The sequence below is a fragment of the Podarcis pityusensis genome (genome assembly GCF_964106645.2).
Source record: "Podarcis pityusensis genome assembly, chromosome: 14".
NCBI lineage: Eukaryota > Metazoa > Chordata > Lepidosauria > Squamata > Lacertidae > Podarcis > Podarcis pityusensis.
The window spans coordinates 5,822,731-5,844,073 of NC_138039.1; the positions used below are offsets into that span (position 1 = coordinate 5,822,731).

General features: G+C 43.9%; 1 protein-coding gene across 1 annotated transcript; it reads left to right on the forward strand.

The window, feature by feature from the left end:
* The first annotated feature begins 259 nt into the window (after window positions 1-259).
* Window positions 260-19,509, forward strand: LOC308463002 (cytochrome P450 2W1-like). Its single transcript, XM_080981129.1, has 9 exons — window positions 260-535; window positions 5,016-5,178; window positions 7,554-7,703; window positions 7,810-7,967; window positions 9,611-9,787; window positions 12,175-12,316; window positions 15,311-15,495; window positions 16,381-16,522; window positions 18,049-19,509. The coding sequence occupies exons 1-9, from the start codon at window positions 335-337 to the stop codon at window positions 18,228-18,230; spliced, it is 1,500 nt and encodes a 499-aa protein (XP_080837255.1). The 5' UTR covers window positions 260-334; the 3' UTR covers window positions 18,231-19,509.
* Window positions 19,510-21,343: the final 1,834 nt, after the last annotated feature.

Here is a 21,343-nt window from a genome sequence, read left to right on the forward strand (position 1 = left end):
ACCCAGATGCTAAGAAAGTTGATGTGCCAAGGATAAAAAGGTGGAAGAATGCACTGGAACACTCCATATCTTGGAAGCTCTAAATGGCAACTGGTGAAATCCTCATGGATGACATAGGCCTCTTTCAGTATTGCCTCATAATGTTTGGCTTTCAGCAGATGGGAAGACTTTGCCCAGGGCAGCCAAGTGGACCAATAAAGTGGAGTGCAGATCTTAAATGTTATGTAACGTGCTCCCCCCCCATGCAAAACAAAACGCTGAGCAGATAAGCAGTATTTGAGAGTTGCTCCATCAATTCTTGCTCTCACTCTCTTCCTTCCAAGTCAGCCTCAACATGGCTCTGTGGACATTCGTCCTCCTTGACCCAGTCTCAGTTTTCTTGCTGCTTGCGCTGATCTTCCTAACGACATTCTGGTTTCTGAGCAGCAGCCATGGGAAATCACCTCTGCCCCTGCCTCCAGGTCCTCGTCCACTCCCAGTCATTGGCAATTTGCATTTGATAGATATCAGAAGACAAGATTTATCATATATGAAGGTGAGATGTGGTGATGGCTTGTGGTTGGAGGGTGGGAGGGAGGCGTTGGTTCTGTTTTTAAACCTTCCCATTTCAGTGCGGCCAACGTAGAGTTTAGCTTTCCGTAAATCCCTGAGTATCGTTTCACAGTGTGATTTTCAGAGCAGATCACTTGCGATTATGATGGTGAAAATGTTAAACTCCTTAAATAATATTCGAGGTCCAAGGCTGTAGTCCTACATACCAGGGCAGAAAACCAGGGTTCAGAATTAGAGGGCCGCTCCAGGTCTCCCCCACCTCAGAGACCACCTACCAATTTTGGCAGTGGCATGAAGAGAACCTGGGGCATGACTACCTGCAGCAGCACCTGATTTGCAGAGCAGAAGCAAATCAGTTACGTAAGTTTTCTGGGGTATTTTGTAGCTTCATCCATCCTGACCCAGTGCTATGATCAGCATCTGATGAGTCATCCAGTGAGATTGTCCCCACTCCCCTCGCCGACACCTTGGCCCTCTTGACAGCTGAGAGCGCAGTTTTTGGAGAGGTGACTGGTCACAAGGATCTAAAGTAGCTAGGGAAGATGCGTACTTGTTTCTCTGCTGCCACCAACAAGGCCTTTTTTCCAGCTGTGGGGCAGGGGAGATAAAATCCCCTCTTTTGCACTAGTTTATTTGACTGAAAATATTCATACACCGCTATTCATAAAAAATAAAAAAGATGCCAGGGCAATTCACATTTGGAACAATACAACCATACAATAGAAACCATATTTAAAAACTTAAAATTAGAAATCAGCTGACTATGGCGGAAATATATCTTCTTCATTGCTTGCATTTGTTTACAGCAGGTGTTTAAAAGGTTGAAACAGAAGCTGCCTTCTGAATCTCTATTGACACAGGACTGGACTGATGACAATGGCTCGGTTTCATGTTGTTGTCAAGTGAGCCTCACAAACTCGGGGAATGAAAAGAGACGCTCTTGCAGATGATCTCTGTGGTCAAGCTGGGATATAAGGGTCCAGGCAGACCCAGAGGTACCTTAGACCCAAGTTGCCGAGGGCTTTAATGCAAGGACTTGAACCTGGCTCGGTAGCAGGTGACAGATGCTTTAATCATGGAGTCACATGGTGTCAGGGAACTGACATCGGAGCTAGAGGTGGAGGGGAGGCTCTCTAATGATGCTGGAGAAGGGCCCAGCAGGGAGAGAGGCAGCTCAGCAGATGGGGAAGCAATTCAGTGCAACACCAGGAATAAGGAGGGGCAGATGGGGGAATCGGAGAGAGGGCTCCCAGACTCTTCACCGGACACCAGCGGGGAGAGCACTGGTCCTCCGCTACCCACGCCCTCCCTGCGCAGAAGACTTCCGCGCAGAGAAAGTAGGAGGAGACTGGGTGTCAAACAACTTTTATGTTGGAAAAGGTTTAAGAAACGCCCACTGACGGATTCTGCTAGCGACTGAGGCAGCCACGAATTGAAGGGCTGTCCAGACAGAAAGGTTTAACAAGGCAACATAGCCAGGAGAGGCGGCAACTTACGCACGAGCAACCCCATACCATTATACATGGCTACTAATAATGAACCATATGATGTAGATATCACTGCAAATTTATTATGCTGTTTTTGTGATGCAGAAATGACATGAGGAGATTTGGTATACTTATCTGTGTCATTTATTATTCCTATGAGCTTTGTTCATGAAACCCATTAAAAAGTTACCGGTATTCAAAACAACAATTCTGCACCCATTGGAGCTTCCGAACAAGCTCCAAGGGCACCCACACATAGGGCGCATTGCAGTAATCCAGCCTCAAGGTTTCCAGCAGCAGTCGGGCTATCTCTGATCACTTGTTGTTCATGGGGGGTGGGGGAGCAGAAATGACTGACCCATTGAAGGTTGCACACACACAATAAATCACATTATGCACACAGAAATTCACATTGTTTATCAATTACTTATTATCCAGAGGTTAAATAAGGTGCATTTTCAGCTCCTAAAATTTCCTGGAAACAAACTTGCAATCAGCACAGCTGTGGTTTTGGTTTTTTTAAGAGTTGAAGGAACTCTCCTGCCCCATTTAACCTGGCGAACTATTTTCTCTTATTGTTTTGAAATTTCATGAGGTTCTGAATATCAGAGAATGAGCACTTTAGCACATAAGGTATTGTTTGTAAAAAAGAAAGAAAGAAAAGAAGATCTGTTGTAGACATAAACAGCCCTCTTATTTCACCTAAATGATTCAGTAAAACTACTTTAAAAGTATTGGAGTCTCCAGCACAAACTGAAATTTGTTCTTTTTAAAAAAACAAAAGTAGGATCCATTTCAGTTTGGGCCACACCACTGTTTGCGGTGGGAACATCTTAAAACAGATTGGAAGCAGATTCTTTCTCCCCAAAAAAAATTTTGGGCACTTTAGTTTACCCCTCTCAGAGTTCCAGTTCCCAGTGACTCTTAACAAACTACAGCGCCCAGATTTCTTTGAAGGAAAGGATGTGCTTTGAATGTGGTTTTAAAGGTCTAGCATGTACAAAGCCAGAGGCAGATTTAGGACTGCATGACCAGTTCTGCTGGACCGGGCACTGAACCTAGCGGGCGCCGCAGGGCGTTGCAACCATGATGTAGTGAATTTAGCAGAATGGAGGGCAAGAGGCAGAGGGGTTCCAAATTTTGGCCTTGCACAGGGTGCTGCTGAAATTTGAAAGATCAAACTTCCCAATCAATCCCTCTTCCCAGGGAACACTGGAAACTGTAGTCCTGTGAGGGGAATAGGGGGTCTCCTAGCAACTCTCAGCACCCTTAACAAACTACAGCTCCCATAATTCTTTGGAGGATGGGGAGCCATGACTGTTTAAAGTGTATCATAGTGCTTTAAATGTACGGTGCAAATGTAGCTGCTTTTGATCCTACTTTTCCAATTGAGCCCTGCCTGTGACCATTTCTCATTCACACCCATGTTCCCCTCACAGAACTACAATTCCCAGAGTTCCACCCTTCTCTGAATTTCCACCACCACCACCATTCTTGTAGCATTGCTGTGCTTTGGCGAGACTAAAAAAAGAGATGAAAGATGGAAAGCAAACCATCAACATGCCCTGCCTCGTTGTAAAGTTCAACACAAAGGCAAAGAACAGTTGTGTGGTGATGTTAACAAAATCTGCTCCTTTTGCCTTATGGGGTATCCAAGAGCCTGTATACGAGAAATAACAGAGGCCAACCAGAGAATATTGAGAAGCCAAGCAGCTAGTAAGCCTGATCTTTATTGAACTGTTGCAACAGGGTCCTCACTCACCACACGCAGGAGAACAATGGTGCGCAAGCCCTTATATTGACTTTTGAAATTGCCCACCCTGTAGCTCAAGAACACTCCCCAAAACATCATACATACCGCACAGAAGGAGGCAGTCTACAACAGAAATCCTGTCTACCAGGATACCTGACAATGGCCAGATTCTTTTGTGATGGTAAATACTTTAATTGCTGAATCCAGGTCACAGGCTCACCCTATTCATACACAAAGATGCCCTAAAGACAGGTAAGCAAAAGACAATATAGAGGCTTTTCCATTTCCTTTCTCCTTGCAGAGAAACATTTGAGGTCAATTTGGGAGAATCAGAATGGTTTCAGGATTGTTCTCCTGTACGATTTCAGACATGTGGTTTACATACTTATGTATATGTTTGCCTTGTAAATTTATGAACATTTAATTTATATATTTGAGACCTTAAGTTCTTATAACAGTGGCAATAAGGTGTTTTATATTTGCTTGGGCTTCTTCCCCCTGCCCGAAGTGGCACCAAAGAATGGTTATGAAAGGAGATAAACTTTATTTCATCTTCACAGGAAGCTTCCATTCATCTTGCCATATTGATTTTCTCATGCTCCGACAAGGCAGTGGATCCCCCTCCCCCTCACTGGAATAGTGGAAGGGCGGGGGGCAAGAATGGACTATCGCAACCCTATTTCCATTCTCCAAGAGCCACACAACTGCAGAACTGTTGCACAACAGAATGCTTTTCACCACTTGGAAAAGTTGAAGAGCTTAGCTCTTGCATCCTCCTCTGGCAGCCTGCAGCACTGCATGTGAAATTTTTCAGCTTTCAAATTCAAAAAATGAGAGGTGCTGAAAAGTTGTAAAATGACTTGGGAATTCAAAATATATTTTGGTTAAATTAAAATAATTTAGTTTCCCTTAGTAAGTAAAATGTATGTAAAATTGCATAGAAATAATTAAAAACAATTGCCAAATACTTGCAGCTCCCCCCCAAGGGAGTCTCTCCCACTGTCAAACAGCTCTTACTATAAGAAAGTTCTTCCTGATGACTTAAAATAAACAACTTATATAAAAGAAAGTAATATGCAATGATCTATTAGAGTGTAATAGCATGCTATAGAATTAACTCTTGAAACATCGACAAACAGAAATTCACGCTCAACAATTGCAATAAATCATTACTTAAATTATAATCAAGGAAAACGTAACAGCAAGCTCATCTTCTCTTCCAGCTTTCAGAAAAATATGGCCCAGTCTTCACGGTCTATTTAGGTTTCCAGAAGTTTTTGGTGCTGACTGGCTACGAGGCTGTGAAAGAGGCGCTTACGAGCAAAGGCAATGAATTCATAAACAGGCCTCCACTCCCAATATTCCAGCAGATGCAGAATGGGCACGGTAAGAGCAACATGGGAAGAATACTTTCTGATGCATATTGTTCCTAAACGGGGCTGCAAGGGCAGCTGAAGGAAGGCAGGGAGAAGCACTAGAATTTGCTGTTAAAGGTCAGAACTTGTGTCTGTTCCTTTTAATTAGTTGTATCACAGAGTTTGAATTATGCTTTTGAATTATGGTGCTGGAGGAGACTTGAAAGTCCCATGGACTGCAAGAAGATCAAACCTCTCCATTCTGAAGGAAATCAGCCCACTGGAAGGACAGATCCTGAAGCTGAGGCTCCAATACTTTGGCCACCTCATGAGAAGAGAAGACTCCCTGGAAAAGACCCTGATTTTGGGAAAGATGGAGGACACAAGGAGAAGGGGATGACAGAGGACAAGACGGTTGGACAGTGTTCTCGAAGCTACCAGCATGAGTCTGACCAAACTGCGGGAGGCAGTGGAAGACAGAAGTGCCTGGCGTGCTCTGGTCCAGGGGGTCACGAAGAGTCGGACACGACTAAATGACTAAACAACAATATCACAGAGCTGGCCCCCACAGAGCTGCAATTCCCAGCACCCTTAAAGAGCTACATTTCCCAGGATTCTTTAGGGGTGGTGGAAATGTGCTTTGAATGTATGGCGTATATGCAGCTCATGTCCCATATCTGAAGGAGTACCAAAACCTGCCTAATTTTTCAGATCCTTTGCCAAAGCCCTGCTCCATGCGTCTGTGCGTTCCAGTGTGAGGTAGCTGGCTACTTGGGAGAAGGTCTTCTCTGCAGCCACGCCTCACATGTGGAATTTTCTCTCCAGACATGTTCTACTTTGCTAGCATTTGTGGGGGTGGGGTGAAGGAAGAAGCAGCCAAGTGGAGAGAGGGGCAGAAAGTGGGGAGCAAGAGGGTCTTCTCCCTTCCTGATTAACTCACTTGCTTTCCCAGATGTGCACGAGTGGGTGTGAGAGAACAAGGGAGGTGCCTTGCATGTATTTATGTGAGAAAGAGCTGTGGGTCTGTGTGCATGTGTGTATATTTATACACGTGCGCGCGCGCACACACACACACACACACACACACACACACTTGCATGCTTGTTCCCAGGGGCATCTGATGGGACCCTCTAGAAAGCCGCTTGCTGGACTAGATGGATCCTTCGATCTCATCCAGCAAGACCCTATTAGGTCTTCATGTTCTGATCACTTAAGCCCCCACAGAACTAATTTATATATTACTTGGATTGGATAACTCCCTCGAAAATTCTGCTTTGTGTCTTTCGTTTATTAATATCCTCAAACAATACATTTTTTCCCTTAAAATCAACAACTCCCCTCTAACCTATCAAAAAGGATGTTTTTGGTTCAACCTTGCATACGGAGATCTCATTTTCCTGCTTACCCAGCAGCATACCTTCCTGGCTTGCTTGTGGATGTACTGGCTCAGAATGATGGGCAATGTAGTCCAGAACCTCCAAAAGAGCACCATATTGGCAAAGGCTGCAGCAGAGCAAAAGGAGCTGGGTAGAAAGAGACATTGCATCAGTCTTACGGCTTCTGTGGCCCTTCCTGGTTCCTTGGTAGGACTTGATGAAGAGCATGCCTCAGTTATTGCTTCCTGCTCCTGAGTATTTTTTCACCGACAAAAGGCTTTGTGCTGGTTGGCAGTGGAGGCTGGTTCATTTGGAAAGATGGGGCACTGCCCTACAAACCTCAGCCAGCCTCCACTTACATCCAATCACTGCCTGTCATCTTTCTCCTCCTCCTCCTCAGTCTCAGTGTTGCCCTTACAGAACTCAGCAGGGAGGAAGATGGGGGCAAAACTTGAATTAGCTGGCTCTTCAAGTCATCAGCTCTGGTGCCACCTACTGTTAGCCTCCCTCCCTTCAGGGTCAGACTTTGGGCTCTCACATTTCAGCGGCGCCCTGTGCGACACTAAAATTCAGTGACCCCTGCCTCTTGCACTCTGTTCTACAGCATTGTTGTGGTGCCCAGTGCAGCTGCACCAGTCACTCTACCCTAAAACCACCTCTGCTGTCCTCCACCCTACTAGTCGCATTGGGCACCATCCAGCACTGCTGCTAGGTGTGTGTTGGGGCTGCTGCTGATCTGCGGTTCAGCTTAGGCTTGGTACTGCGCCTGCTGCTGAGGGATGAGTGTGGAAGGTCAACTAGGCAGTGGCAACTAGGCAGTGGCACCTGCAGCCTGGCTGAGAAGGGTCTTTTCCAGAGTGGGAGCTTCCAGGGGTCCTGCAGGATATGCCATACGTTCAACTTCCCCCTCCCCATATGTGCTAGAGCCAGAGGTAAGAACATTTCCAGACAGGTGGGTTGGGATCCCAGTCCACACAGCTTCTTGTGGAAGAAAACTTCATCCTTGTGTTTTCTGGGTTGTGTTCCTCAGGTGTAATTTTCTCTGATGGGGAACTTTGGAAAGCCACACGTCGATACACCTTGGCAAGCTTGCGGGATCTTGGGATGGGCAAAAAACGGATAGAAGGAAAGATTCAAGAAGAGCTGCAATTCCTGGTTGAGCTGATCGAGTCTTTTAAAGGTGATGCATTTTTTTTCACTTTTATTGCTCCTTTTCTATGCCTGCCATCTGGCAAGTGCCACTGTGTTTATTCTCCATTCTTTTCTTCTTCTTTTATGTTTTAAAGGTGAACCCTTTCCACTGAAGACATTAACTTTAGCTACAACAAACATCGCCTATGGCATGGTGTTTGGAGACAGATTTGACTATGCCGACGAGACTTTTCTCACTCTGTTAAAACATATTGATGAAGTGGTGGTCCAGCTGGGAGAACCACAGCTGCAGGTAGGCGATCCTTCTTGCATCTTCCATTGCAAAAGTAATCCAGACTTGGCTGGTGGTTTTAGAAACTCCACATGCTGGCCAGTGGAAAAGGGTGCCGTGCCTTAGAAACTGGTTTGATGCAGTCTAGAATCCCGGAGATTTCTCAGGTACAGTGGTACCTCAGGTTAAGTACTTAATTCGTTCCGGAGGTCTGTACTTAACCTGAAACTGTTCTTAACCTGAAGCACCACTTTAGCTAATGGGGCCTCCTGCTGCCGCTGCACCACCGGAGCACGATTTCTGTTCTCATCCTGAAGCAAAGTTCTTAACCTGAGGTAATATTTCTGGGTTAGCGGAGTCTGTAGCGTATGTAACCTGAAGCGTATGTAACCCGAGGTACCACTGTGTACACTAGTCATTTTGTAGCAGTAAAACCACAACCATGTGTGCTTTGTAAACACACCACAGGCAAAGCAACAATGTGATGGGCACTTAGATATCAACAACTTTTATTATTAGATATGTTGACATCATGCCTTTCCCCCAGACTGGGACTCAAGGTGGCTTACAACCAAATTAAAAGATCATCAGTAAAATACAAAAAGCTAATGACATTTAAAAGACCACCATTAAAAAGTAATGAAATTCAAATAGCATTAAAGCAAGCATGAATAAACTGCTTCTGGCGCATGGAACAATGTGATGAGTGCCAGTGTGCGTGCAAATGCTGTTTACCTTCCTGCCGCAGCGATACCTATTTATCTACTTGTGCTGGCGTACTTTCGAACTGCTAGGTTGGCAGGAGCTGGGAAAGAGCAACGGAGCTCACACTGTCACGGGGATTCGAACTGCCAACCTTACGATCGGCAAGCCCAAAACGCTTGGTGGTTTAGACCACAGTGCCCCCTGCAGAGCAGCTGTACGAAGCTGGCTTTACTCTCCAAGTGGAAAACTGGAACTGTCCTTGAGTCAGGCTGGAAAGAAATGTTTTTATTTGAAGCCAAAATGAGTTTGGGCTCCCGTCATCTCTCTCTCCCCGCTCTCCTTACTGAGCGGGGGCCTAGCCTGTAGGTTCCCGCCAACCCATCTACAAACATCAGTTTGTCCTGGAAGTCTTCGCAGCCCTCCCACGCAGATCCTGTTGCACAGTGCGTAGCTGGTGTTTAAATTAAAACCACATGTAAACGGAGCGAAACCTTTTTAGGCTGGGATTAAGCCACTGTTGCTCCACCCATCAATAACCTTTCAAGCCCCAAATCTGAAAGTCTTTGTGTGGGTTCTCCTCACCATTCCCCCCCCCCCACTTGCCCTGCCCTATCCCTCCCTTCAAGGGACATTAAAACGCTTCGGGTCACTGGGAAAGGGATGGAGGACAGAAGGCAAATCTGTGGTGCTAAGCTCACGCTATCTCTCCAAAATGTCAGATTCCAATGAGGCATTCCCATAGCCTTTCAAACGATTCCCCTAATTCAGTCTCTATCGCATAGCATGCCACTTTCAGGAACGCCACCAAGATGACTCAAAGGCCCCTTGCACAAACCCAACGGGAAGAAATGGGAGTTGTGCAAGAGCACACTATCTGCAACAGAATTACTGTCACATCTTTCTTGCATGCAATCTTTACTTGACTTTTCATTTACTTCTCTTTTTGGGTTCTTCTCTAGATATATAATGTCTACCCGTTCCTTGGATTCCTTTTAAAACCCCACAAGATGATCTTGGACACAATGGAAAAGACCCGTGTCATTCTGAGGGAATACCTTGCAGCAGGCAAGAAGAGTATCAATGAGAACCTCTTACAAAACTACTACGACTATATGCTAACCAAGCAACAGTCAGAGGTATATCTATCTATCTATCTATCTATCTATCTATCTATCTATCTATCCATCTATCATCTATCTAGATATAAGGCCAACTTTTCCAGTGCTTATTTGGCGCTTGGTGGGGTGTTTGTGTGTATCTGCATGTCTGTTCCCCAGTAAGTTATGTGCAGAGGATAAATCATGTCCCTAAACAGTGCATTAGCTGAGTTTGAAAGTGGTACAAAATTCAGGGAAAGGGACAGAAGTGGGCAATCCCAACCATGATGCTGAGTAAGTCTCAGAACAGCCTGCCAAGGTTAGCCGGTGGGCCAATGAGAGAATGGCTAGAGTGACAAATGAGAAATTGTTTATTTGCTTGTTGAAAAGATTCAGTATTTATTTTCCCAGGGCAGTTGTTGGTCAAGGAAACATATTAGCAGCAAATTCATCAGCTAAGATGACCACCCTACTGGTCCCGGGCCCTAAGGAAGTTAGATTAGCCTCAACCAGAGCCAGGGCCTTTTCAGCTCTGGCTCCGGCCTGGTGGAACGCTCTGTCTCATGAGACCAGGGCCCTGCGGGATCTGATTTCTTTCCGCAGGGCCGGTAAGACAGAGTTGTTCCGTCTGGCCTTTGGCTTGGAGCCAATTTGATTCCCTCCCCCCCCCCTTTCTTTTTCCTTTCTCCTCCTGTGATGAGGCTGCATTTTAACATTTTAATGTTTCAATATTTTAATGTTGTATTTTAATCTTGTTTTTAAGTTGTATTCATTCAACTTGTTTTATTATTGCTTGTTAGCCGCCCTGAGCCCGGCCTTGGCTGGGGAGGGCGGGGTATAAATAAAAATTGTTATTATTATTATAAGATAACCTTTTGGCTTATTTTCCATTCCTTGCCTTGAGAAGCAGATTTTGCCATTCTGTGGTTCATCGGTTCTGCTGTTTTACTGTGTTGTGATATTGTTGCACATCACCCCAATGTCTGAACATTGCAAGTTTCCAGGGGTTCCAGGCACACTTACCCAGGGTTCGTGTTTCCTTCTGGCAGTGAGGCATCTTTTTCTGTCTCATTCATATCATAGCAACCCTAATTCTCTCTAAACTCTGGCTGTATATGTTGAGGGAGAGAGGGGCCCCTTCTGTTTGCCATCTTAGACAGAGTCCCTGGATCCTTTGTTCTTCCTAATGGCTCATTAACCAGGGTATCACCTCATGAGGAAGTTAACCTGGCTTAATTAGCTCTTAACACTTGGCTTAATTAAAGGATTAGACGTGTCTAGCACACAGCTTAATGCACACTGGCTTAATCTATACGGGTCTGGCACCTAGTCTTAACATCAAGCCCTGATGAAATTCTAACTCCTGCTAGACCCAGAAATTTAGGGTGTCTAACACCCACAAACTCATAACAGTATTTTCCTGTTAGCCACTTTGAGCTTTGTGTCCTGGCTCTAACCCTGGATGAAAAACTCAAGCTTGGAGCATGGTTCGTTCCATAATATTTAATAATAATAATAATTTATTATTTATACCCCACCCATCTGCCTGGGCTTCCCCAGCCACTCTGGGCGGCTTCCAAAAAATATTAAAATACTATAATACATCAAACATTAAAAGCTTCCCTAAACAGGGCTGCCTTCAGCATGATATGTAGGCAAAGTAAGATTCAAGGCAAGTGCTGTGCATGGCTAATAATAATAATAATGATAATAATAATTTAATTTATACTCCACATATCTGGGCGGTTTACAGCATATCTAAAAACATAAAACATCAAGCATTAAAAACCTCCCGATACCAGGCTGCCTTCAGATGTCTTCTAAAAGTTGTGCAATTCTTTATCTCCTTGACATCTGAAAGGAGGGCATTCCACAGGGAGGGCGCCACTACCGAGAAGGCTAAGCAAGCTTGATCCAACAAACAAACATGCCTCCTGTTATATGGGAATGGAGCAGGCACAACTTCAGCGCAGCAGCAGCTGGCACCAAAGCCGGCATGTGACTCAGGGGCAGCGCAGCCAGGGAGATGGAGGAAGGAACACAGCAGAGCACTGAGAGACTGCACTGCTGAGACCCTCCCCAGGAACTGATTCCTTGTCTGTAACGTAATGAAGGAGCAGGCCCGCACCTTTGTTATATATCTTTAGGTGCCAGGCAAAAACATTTCTCTTCAACCAGGAATTTGACTGATTAACATTCTGTGGCTTTTTAAATGTGTTGGTGTGTATGTGTGTGTGTTATTTGTTTGTTTTTGTTTTATTATGTTCTCATTTTGTATTTTTCTGCTGGAAACCGCCCAGGGATCTTTGGATTAAGGGCAGTATACAAATTTCTTGCTGTTGTTGTTTTGTTTTGCTTTGCTTTGTTTTGTTTTGTTTAAATATAAATAAACCACAACATTTGCACCTTGCTCTTCTTACTCCAAGGAAAGGAGCAAAGACAGGAACTTGTTCAATGACACCAACATTGTGGCAGCAGTCTTTGACCTGGTCCTAGCTGCGACAGAGACCACAGGCACCACATTGCAGTGGGCTATCCTGCTGATGATGAAATACCCCGATATTCAACGTAAGCCATACTTTTGTGTTTCAAAGTTGGACAGCGTTGCATTCTGATTTTTACTATGAACCAGCCAAACTCTCGTCGCTGTGACAAAGATGCACTGGGAGGGATGAATAAAAGGAGAGGTCCTATTGTGGATCGCGGTTTGAGTAGATCACAGGAAGCAAAGAGTAGGAATAAATGGGAAGATGTGGAAAGTGGAGTCCCCCAAGGATCAGTATTGGGACCTGTGGTTTTTAACTTGTTCATGAACTATCTAGAGCAGGGGTCAGCAACCTAAGGCCCATGGGCCACAAACGGGCCATGGGGGTCGTTTAACCGGCCCATGGACCCCTGCTGCCCACTCCTCCTGCAGCCAATGGGAAGCTGCGCATGTCTCCTCCGCGCCAGAAGGAGCACCGGAAATAGCGTTCGCTCGCGCACACACACACAGAGTCTCTGGCCCACCGGGGCGTCTGTGGGACCATGAACCGGCCCAAGCCACAAAAACTTTGCTGACCCCTGATCTAGAGTTAGAGGGGATCTGTGAGGTGGCCAAGTTTGCTGACGATACTAAATTGTTTTTGTTTGTTTTTTTTGGATTACAAAGATGGTTTATTCAGCCATTGTGTTGTGTCTAAGAGGTCTTATATATATATATATATATATATATATATATATATATATATAAATTTTCAAATACAAAACAAAATTATACACTCCATACATCTTAGTTACATCTTATTTCTCTTTTTTCGACTTCCCTCAACTTGTCTGCAAATCCTTCATATTTTAACTTTAAACACATTTCTATTTTATTGTTTATATTATTACTGTAAACTTCATCCCCTTTTAATACTTATTTCCCATCACAATGCTTCATTAAAACTTACAAACGTAATCTGATTATCACTTAATTTTTGCAAATATTCAATAAATTTTTCCCAATCTTCTGTGAATCTTTGATCTTGTCAGTTTCTCATCCTTCCTGTCATTCTGTCCAATTCTGCGTAGTCTATCATTTTTGTTCTCCATTCTTCTAATGTAGGTAGCTCCTCTTGTTTCCATTTCTGGGCCATCAATATTCTTGCTGCTGTCACTGCATATAAAAATAACTTCTTTTCTTTCTTGTTTATCTCATTACCTGTAATGCCTAATAAAAATGCTTCTGGTTTCTTAGCAAATGTATATTTCAACATTTTCTTCAATTCATTATAAATCATTTCCCAAAAGCTTTTTACTTTCTTACATTCCCACCACATATGATAAAAAGTACCTTCTTTTTCTTTACATTTCCAACATTTGTTACTTGTCTTGTACATTTTTGCTAATTTTACCGGAGTTACATACCATCAATACATCATTTTCATCACATTTTCTTTTATAGTTGTACATGCAGTGAATCTTAAACCTTCTTTCCATAATTTTTCCCAATCTTCCATTTGTATATTGTGTCCTAAGTCTTTGGCCCAATCAATCATAACTGATTTTACCTCTTCATCCTTTGTACACCATTCTAACAGTATCTTATACATTTTTGCTAGAATTTTAAAATCATTATTCAATATTTCTGTTTGAAATTTTGATTCTTTATCTGCAAAACCCCTTTGGTTCAAGTCTTTTTTAAACATTTCATTAATCTGAAAAAAATGCAACCAATCATTAACATATTCCTTAACTTCTTCAAATGGTCTCATTTTCCATTTACCTTCTCTTTTACTTATTAGCTTCTCATATGTCACCCATCCCCCAGTCATATTGACTTTCTTCACACTCATCGCCTCCAATAGCGATAACCAATATGGAGTTTTTTGTTCCAACAGGTTTTTATATCTTTCCCACACTTCAATCAGAGACCTTCTTATGATGTGGTTTTCAAATCCTTTATGTACACGTTTCTTGTCATACCACAAATACGCATGCCACCCAAATCTATTATCAAAACCTTCCAGATCTAACAAATCAGTATCTTCTAATTTCATCCATTCCTTCAACCAACAGAGGCAGGATGCTTCATAGTACAATTTCAAATCTGGCAGGGCGAAGCCTCCTCTTGCTTTCACATCTGTCAATATCTTAAATTTTATCCTCGGCTTCTTACCCTGCCAGATATACCTTGAAATTTCTATTTGCCAATTTTTTAAAATTGCTGCCCCTTTGATTACTGGAACCGTTTGAAATAAGAATAACATCTTCGGTAGCACATTCATTTTAATTGTTGCAATCCTTCCCCAAAATGACAATTTCATTCTTCCCCACACCCTTTTGATCTTATTCCAAGTTGGAACATAATTATTCTGAAACAAATCAATACTCCTGGGGGTTAACCATACTCCTAAGTATTTAACTTTCTTGACTACTTCTATCTCTGTTTGTTGCTGTAGTCTATTAATTGCCTCTTGATCTATATTTTTGGTGATTGCTTTAGTTTTTTTCTTGTTCAAAATAAATCCTGCCAGCTGACCAAACTGATCAATTTCTTTCAACACTTCTGTTACCCTATTCATGGGGTCTTCCAAAGTTAATACTAAATCATCTGCAAGAGCTTTAACCTTATATTCTTTTCGACCCACCGTTACCCCTTTTATTTGATCATTACTTCTCATTGCCCTTAAAAAGACTTCCAGGACCGCGATAAATAACAATGGTGATAGAGGACAACCTTGTCTTGTACCCTTAGTTATTTTTATGTTTTCTGTCATCACATTATTAACTATTAATTTAGCTTTTTGATCCATATATATTGCCTTAATACCATTTAAAAACATTTGTCCCATCTCCATCATTTCAAAGTTTTTTAACATAAAATCCCAAGAAATATTATCAAAGGCCGACGATACTAAATTGTTGAGGGTCATTAAACCAAAAAGAAATTGCGAAGAGCTCCAAGGGGGCCTCTCCAAACTATGTGAATGAGTGATAAAGCAGCCATTGCAAGTATAAAAGCCTGCGTTAAGTTGTTGCGTTCATACCTGGTTCCACCTCTTTTTTTATAATAACTGTAGAGAACTCCCATTTCAGGGCAGGCACGAGAGGAAATTGAAAGGGTCATTGGGCTGGAACGCCTGCCCACCTCTGAAGACAGGAAGCAGCTGCCCTTCAACAACGCCATAGTCCACGAGGTGCAGAGGTTTGCCAGTATCCTGCAGCAGTTTCCCCGCTGCACCGCTGTGGACACTTGCTTCCGCGGCTACTTCATTCCCAAGGTAGGAAGCTTGCCCTGCCAGCACGGCCAAGTGGGCAAGGTAGGCTGGGAGTGCGCCATGTCTGAAAGAGGACATCTGGCGTCAAAGCTGACCTCCGAGGCTGCGTTCAGGCAGCACGTTCCTCTTTCCTGATCTTCCCTGACCTGTCAATTTCCATGTTTCATGTGATCATTCACACAATGTAAAGTGGGGTCTAGCAGAAGCTTAGCACTAATTACCACAATAATGGTGTCCAGGGAAAAAATCCCGTTGCAACCCGATTAGCTCAGAAAATCGTGAGGTGTGCTTGTTTGTGTTGGAATCTCACGTAATTGGAATTTCCCGACATTTAAGCTTCAGTGCAGCATGGTAGTATATCAGTCAAAAAGGCCCAGTTCTGTAACGCAGCAGGAACTGCAGAGTAAAAGGGTTGTTAGAACTCGGTACAGAAGCGGTAGCATTATAACCCAGAAAACAAATGCAATAAACTGCATGTCTGAATGCAGGCTGAAAAAGGAAGTTGTCTAAGGCCTTCCCTGTGTTCCTGCTGTGACTTTTCCTTCCTTGAGAACTTGAGAGGCAATGTGGAGTAGTGGTTAGAGTGTCAGGATAAAACCTGGGAGACTAGAGTTCAAATCCTCACTTGGCCTTGAAGATCAATAAGAGGCTTTGAGGCAGTCATTATTTCTCAGCTGAAGCTCCCTCGCAGGGTTGTTGTGAGGATAAAACAGAGACAACCAGGTATGCCACCTTGAGCTGTTTGGCAGAATGGTGGGATTATAAATGATAATAATAATAATAATAATAATAATAATAATAATAATAATAAAGTTGTGGGCAATGGAATGCCTTCCCTCCGATTCCCCCCCCCCCCATTTAACAATGTAAACTCTGCTTGCCTCCCAGGGCACACCCGTGATCCCCTCTATCACCTCTGTGCTGTATGACAAGACCCAGTGGGAAACCCCCACCCAGTTTAACCCCAACCACTTTCTGGATGCCGAGGGGAACTTTGTGAAGAAGGACGCCTTCCTGCCCTTCACTATAGGTAACACAAATTCTTCCTGCAGGCAAAGATGGTGCTTGATGACAACCACCCTATCTTCCAAGGGTATAGCTATGCTCTGCCTCCACTGTCAGAGGCCTTGTGTCTCTGACTACCCATTGCTGGGAATCGCAGGTGGGCAGAGCGCTGTTGCGCTCCTATCCAGATCGCAGGCTTCCCACTGGGGCATCTGGTTGGCTGCTGCAAGAACAGGATGCTGGACCAGATGGGCCATGGGCTCGTGTTCTTACACAACAGGCAGATTCCCCTCCTCTGAGTCAGTTCTTGGAAGTTCTAGGCATGAGACATGGAGACCACCTGGGAGTGCCGTGTATGTGACCTGGCTTTATTATGAACATGAGATAAGACCATAGGGAGAGATCAGCTTCTTGCGGCCCCAGACACAGCCCTTGAGGACCAACAGGACCACAGCTAGCTAGCAGAGCAAGTGGCTGATTTGGTCTGAGTGGCTGAACCTCAGAAAGCTCCAAGGATGGCAGTGGAGTTGACTTGCACTCATATCCTCCCCTGGGCCTGGCTATCCCCCCAGAGCTCTGTCCCCTCTTGTCAAGGTCTTTAAAGGGGCAGTCTGCACACCTGCAGCTTTGGGCCGCATCACCACTCTGCCAAGGGTACCTGTGTGCGTTGCCAGGCAGGGATGGAGAACGAGAGTCTCTCAGTGGTTCTTCTGAAGGTTCCCTGCCAGGGGTGACTGGCTTGGAGCTGGAGGCTGCTAGGTCCTGCCTCAGTGTCGGAGTCTGTGCCACTTCCCACATCACAGCCCCTCTTGGCTCCCCAGGACTTAGGACATCTTCTTATTATCAGTGCTCCAGTCACTGGGTCCCAGCGACACTCCCTTGGAGTATTAAGACAGGGCATGCACTCACCAAATAATTGATAATGTTGTGCTCAACTGTAGTCTCCTAGGGTTCAGTTTCCTGGAAACTAAAGTCCATGGAGACTGTGGTGTCTTTAGGACGTATGGTTTTGTTTACACGTATATGTAACCTGAGCAATGGATGAAGGGTCTTGCAGCATTAACACACCAGCCGGTCTTGCCTCCCCCTTAGGGGTCCAGGGGATTCCCCCAACTCAGGTTTGGATTCAGCACAGAGCAAGATGTGCCTCTGTTTCTTTGGCTTCCAGCATCAGCCCAAGTCACACACAACTCTCCCATACACAGCACCTCCGCTGTCTTGGCCTTGTCATTCTCCATCCTTGGATGAGAGTGCCATCCAGCCAGGTGAGGTGGGAAAAGCTCCACTCATTTGTCTCTATGACAACCTCTTGTGAATGGACATGTGAGTGGTGGCACTTAACTGGCCGACTAAGACCACTACAGTAACAAAGCAACCAGGTTGGCTGATTGACCAGGTTCCTTCCCAAGTTTGGAACTGACCCATGGGTATCATCCGGACTACCACTGCCCCGCCCCGCAAAAGAACTTACAAAAATAATATTGCAAACTGTTGGACTCTTGCTTCTATTTGCCGTTTTCATTGAAAGTCCAAACCACTGGTTTGTTGCAGGCCGTAGGAATTGTCCTGGAGAAAGCCTGGCCTTGATGGAGATCTTCTTGTTCTTTGTTGGGTTGCTCCAAAGGTTTACGTTTTGTCCTCCTCCTGGAAAGACTGTTTCAGATTTGGACCTCACCGCCGAAGTCACCTTCACACTGAGGCCCCAAGCTTACTCTACCTGTGCTGTGCACTAAAAGGAGAACAGCTTGTCCCAGTGGAAGTGTTCTTTTGTCTCATTTGCCCAGGTGAATGTTCAGAATGTGGGAGATTACAATATGCACACCTGCTAGTTAGTGCTTACTAACTTACAGCACATGCTTGGAATTATATTCTGTACTTTCTGTCCAAGAGTGTTCTGCTTATGCTTTCCCCCGCAGCTGCATGGAACAACACATGTATCAGGCCTATGAATATGTAAGTAAAACATTCTAAACTTGCTTTAAAAAAAAAATCTTTATTGAAAGTTCAAAAAGTACATAATTATATGTGCACTAAACACACTGAGACGTAAATAAAAGAGAGAAAAAGAGAAACAGAACCCATGTAGAAGGGAAAATGAAGGGGGGAGGGGAAAACCCAAAACTGTGTACTTTATAAGGTTGTTAATGTACTTCACCAGGTCTTAACCTATTATAATATTTGTAAGAATGGATTCTAAATATCATTGAATTTCTCCATAGCAAGTCTGCATTTATATGCAAGTTGTTCATATGTTGAGAGTTTGTATAAGTCTTCAATCCAATTGTAGAAGGGAGCTGCATTTTCATTTTTCCAGTTCATCAGGATCAGTCTTTTTGTTGTGGTAAGGGCACGGAGAGACCACTCATATTGTCCTTTTGTAAGGCTCCATGTGCTAGGTATATCATTCAAGAGGATATTTTGCTCTGTAAATGTTAGGTTGTTTCGTACAGATCTGTTAATAGTTTTAGTTACCTTCTGCTTGGAATTATATTCTGTACTTTATATCCAAGAGTGTTCTGCTTGTGCTTTTCCTTGCCGCTGCATGAAACAACACACGATGCCTTATGAGGAACGGCTAAGGGAGCTGGGCATGTTTAGCCTGGAGAAGAGGAGGTTAAGGGGTGATATGATAGCCATGTTCAAATATATAAAAGGCTGTCACATAGAGGAGGGAGAAAGGTTGTTTTCTGCTGCTCCAGAGAAGCGGACATGGAGCAATGGATCCAAACTACAAGAAAGAAGATTCCACCTAAACATTAGGAAGAACTTCCTGACAGTAAGAGCTGTTCGACAGTGGAATTTGCTGCCAAGGAGTGTGGTGGAGTCTCCTTCTTTGGAGGTCTTTAAGCAGAGGCTTGACAACCATATGTCAGGAGTGCTCTGATGGTGTTTCCTGCTTGGCAGGGGGTTGGACTCGATGGCCCTTGTGGTCTCTTCCAGCTCTATGATTCTATGATTCTATGATTCTATGTATCAGGCATATGAATATGTAAGTAAAGCATTCTAAACTTGCTTAGTAGTGTGTGGTTTGTTCCTTGAAAAAGGGATAGAAAGAAGAGAACATTGTAAATGGGATAAGAAGGGTCAAACAAACTATATTCCTAATGCTTCACAGTGCTGCTTAACTTTTGTGAGTTTAATATTTTTCCTACTGGGGGCTCTCTTGTGTGCAGGCCTTTTGTTTCGAATCCAGGCACATAGCTGATTCTTTAGTTGTTCACCCACACAGTGGGTCCACAGGGATTAATAAATTTCTTTCCTGACACAGAAGTCATTATCCTGAAACAATAACCCTTGTCTGTACAGAGAGGGGATTCTTGGAATTGGTGCTTCAGAAACATACCGGCTCTCTTGGATTATCTACAGGTCACAGCTTTCTTTTCCTTTATGGAGTGATGAACTCCAACCAGCAGAGGGGACATCCATCCTTTGTTCCTCGTGCCCAGAGCCTTCCTGCCCACCTCCTGTTCTCTTCAAACTCCTGCTCTAAGTCTCCTTTTCTGTGCAGCCTTCAACCTAACCTCCGAGGGTTATTTCCCATTGATGCTAAAACTGCACCTGCACTCCACCATTTCAGGCTGCTACATCACTCTTTGTAACTGGTGGTCCTCAGGGCTGGACCTGAGACCTGCATGCCAGGGACCTTCTGCCTTGCCTGGGGAAAGTGAGAAAAGGGCTGTGTGGGCACACTATACAGTGGACGCTCGGGTTGCGAACATGATCCGTGTGGGAGGCACATTCACAACCTGCAGCATTCGCAACCCGCAGCGTTGCGTCTGCGCACATGCGGGTTGTGATTCGGCGCTTCTGTGCGTGCGCAAAGTGTGATTTGGTGTTTATGCACATGCACAAGCACCGAAACCCGGAAGTAACCTGTTCTGGTACTTCTGGGTTCGGCACAGTGCGCAACCCAAAAACGTGCAACCCAAAGCATCTGTAACCCAAGGTATGACTACATGGAAACCACATTCCTTTTTTTTAAATTAACATATAGAACGCATACATTTACATTTACACAATACATATACCCAACATACTATCTTATTTTCATAGCATAAAACATACCTACATTACTCTATATAATACCTACCTATACTATACATATCAGCATACCTACACACCTACCCCACATGGACACCCACCAAGTGACTTGACTTCCAGCCGTTCTTGTTTTTATTTATTTTATTTTTCCAGTTAGCTTAAATGTATTTCATTAATTTCTTTAATCTCTTCTATCTTAATTTTACTCTCCTTTCACTCTAATCATTTTCTGGATTCACTCAATATCTGTCAAAGGTTCTACTTTTTCCACATAGATTTTGATGTATTCCTTAAAGATAGCACACTCCTTATTCACTTTTTGTACCATATCTCCTCTTATCCTCCCTGTTAATTCGGCAATATAAAAGTATTCCATCATTTTAGATAGCCAGTCTGTTTTGGTTGGAACGCTGCTGCTTTTCCAATTTTTGTCAATTAATAACCTTTCCGCCATAGTCACATACATAAATATTGGTCTGACTGTTTATTTATTTCCTCTCACATGATATCTAGGAGAAAGAATTCTGGGTTTTTTCCAAATGAAAATTAATTGTATTGATTGTTATTGTTTTATGGATTGTTTTACCACATTCCTGGCACATTCTTCCCCTCAAAGAATCCCAGGCCCTGTAGTTTACCATGCTCAGAGTTACGATACCCAGCAATCCTCAATGAACTGCAGTTCCCAGAATCCTTTTGAGAGTGGAAAGTGCACTGAATGTGCTTTAAATATATAGTGTGTGCACAGCCTTAAGGGTCCACAGATATCAGTTTGGATTAGGAGTGGGGCCTTGTCAGAAAATCT

Coding starts and splice junctions, on each gene's coding strand:
- LOC308463002 (XM_080981129.1), top strand. CDS start 335: ATGGCTCTGTGGACATTCGTCCTCCTTGACCCAGTCTCAGTTTTCTTG. Junction 536..5,015: donor AAGATTTATCATATATGAAG/GTGAGATGTGGT, acceptor CTTCTCTTCCAG/CTTTCAGAAAAATATGGCCC. Junction 12,317..15,310: donor GAAATACCCCGATATTCAAC/GTAAGCCATACT, acceptor CTCCCATTTCAG/GGCAGGCACGAGAGGAAATT.